Genomic DNA, 1320 nt, shown 5'->3' with positions numbered 1-1320 from the left:
TCCTGCTGGCAAGGGAAGACAGCAGACACACTATGAAACCAGAGAGTTTGCGTGACCTAAAATTCCAAGTCAGGTTTAGGAACAGCCTAAAATAGCACTGGGGGATGAAGGGCTGTGTATTTTATGTTTATACATACACAAGCTTTTTCTTTTTTAAGTAAAGAAATAAACTATTAAGTCTTCCTACCTCAATTTTTTAGCTTCACTTATTCTGAACAAGTAAAAACTTTCATCCCAGGGACTGACAACAAAACCACTGTAGGTTCCTGGGACCGTAAGACGCCTGCTAGGTAAGAGAAGAGTGAAGTATCTGAAAATGCCCACTGTGAGTTGGGGAGAGCCAGCAACACTGGGAGGTGTACAGGAGAGAGACTCTGAGTCCCATTCAGCAGCAATAAGCAGCAGCAGCATGAAAGAACCCAGATTCTACCCACATGGGAATGCACAAGCAACATAAATCGATTACAAAGACTTTTTTTTTTTTTTAGTAAGAACTTTCAATAAACACACACACGTGTACACAGCCATCTCTTGCAGAGACAAGCAGTTAGGTTGCTCCACATTCAGGACAGGGTAGGTGAGTCAGCACCACCTGGCTGGTGGTTCACAAAGACGCTGAAAATGCTCCCGTGTGCATGTTCATGGCTACTTCATGTTTCTGAAGGGAAGGTCAACAAGTCTATCTTGGAGATAGGCTCAATACAGACACATACGCAGCTGGAGTCATATGTAACAGCTATGTTACAGGGTAAGAGATGAGAGGGAATGGCTGGGAAAAGAACAAGCAAAAACCCTCTGAAGACAGAGAGGAAGTGTCTGCAGACACGTGTCCATCCATGGGAAGTCCAGTCAGAATTTGACAGAGAAGGAAGTCCCACATGAGCAACCCTTCTCTGCCTGGGGGTTGCTCACCACCTGGAAGGAGCTGCGAATCAGCTCCTGGCTAAAGTCCACCATGGAACCTTTCACGAAGGCCAGGCTGTCCACATCCACAACGACACGGGCACCACCTTGTTCAAACACCCTGCAGAAAAGCAGCATATTTAACCATTAACTGTGCTGCAGCCCCAACAAAGAAGCACAGCCTGTGCACCTTCCTTATCTCACAGGCTTCTTCCCTTCTGTGCAAGATACTATCATGTCACGCACACCCTTCTTGTAACCTTTGCAAAGAACAGTTGCACCTGACCACCACTACACCCCTTTGCCCTTGCCTGTCATCAGGATTAATAACTGTGTCCAAGGAAAACTTGTACTGGAATCCAGAGCAGCCACCTCCTTCCACCTGCAGCCTGAGAAACTCTGAGCCTTCTGTGATCT

The 1320-nt window shown here is 46.4% G+C and overlaps 1 protein-coding gene across 1 annotated transcript in view; it reads right to left on the bottom strand.

The window, feature by feature from the left end:
* Positions 1-479: 479 nt before the first annotated feature.
* Positions 480-1320, bottom strand: part of ISCA2 (iron-sulfur cluster assembly 2) — a gene marked incomplete at its 5' end in the record, with an annotated part of 1157 nt that continues 316 nt past the window's right edge. Inside the window, 2 exons of the mRNA XM_010290516.1 lie at positions 480-1024; positions 1215-1318. Coding sequence (XP_010288818.1) covers positions 850-1024; positions 1215-1318 — 279 coding nt within the window. The remainder of the gene's footprint in view (positions 1025-1214; positions 1319-1320) is intronic.

This window comes from Phaethon lepturus, unplaced genomic scaffold, assembly GCF_000687285.1.
Source record: "Phaethon lepturus isolate BGI_N335 unplaced genomic scaffold, ASM68728v1 scaffold29877, whole genome shotgun sequence".
NCBI classification, from domain to species: domain Eukaryota; kingdom Metazoa; phylum Chordata; class Aves; order Phaethontiformes; family Phaethontidae; genus Phaethon; species Phaethon lepturus.
This window is presented reverse-complemented; position numbering and strand designations above follow the sequence as displayed.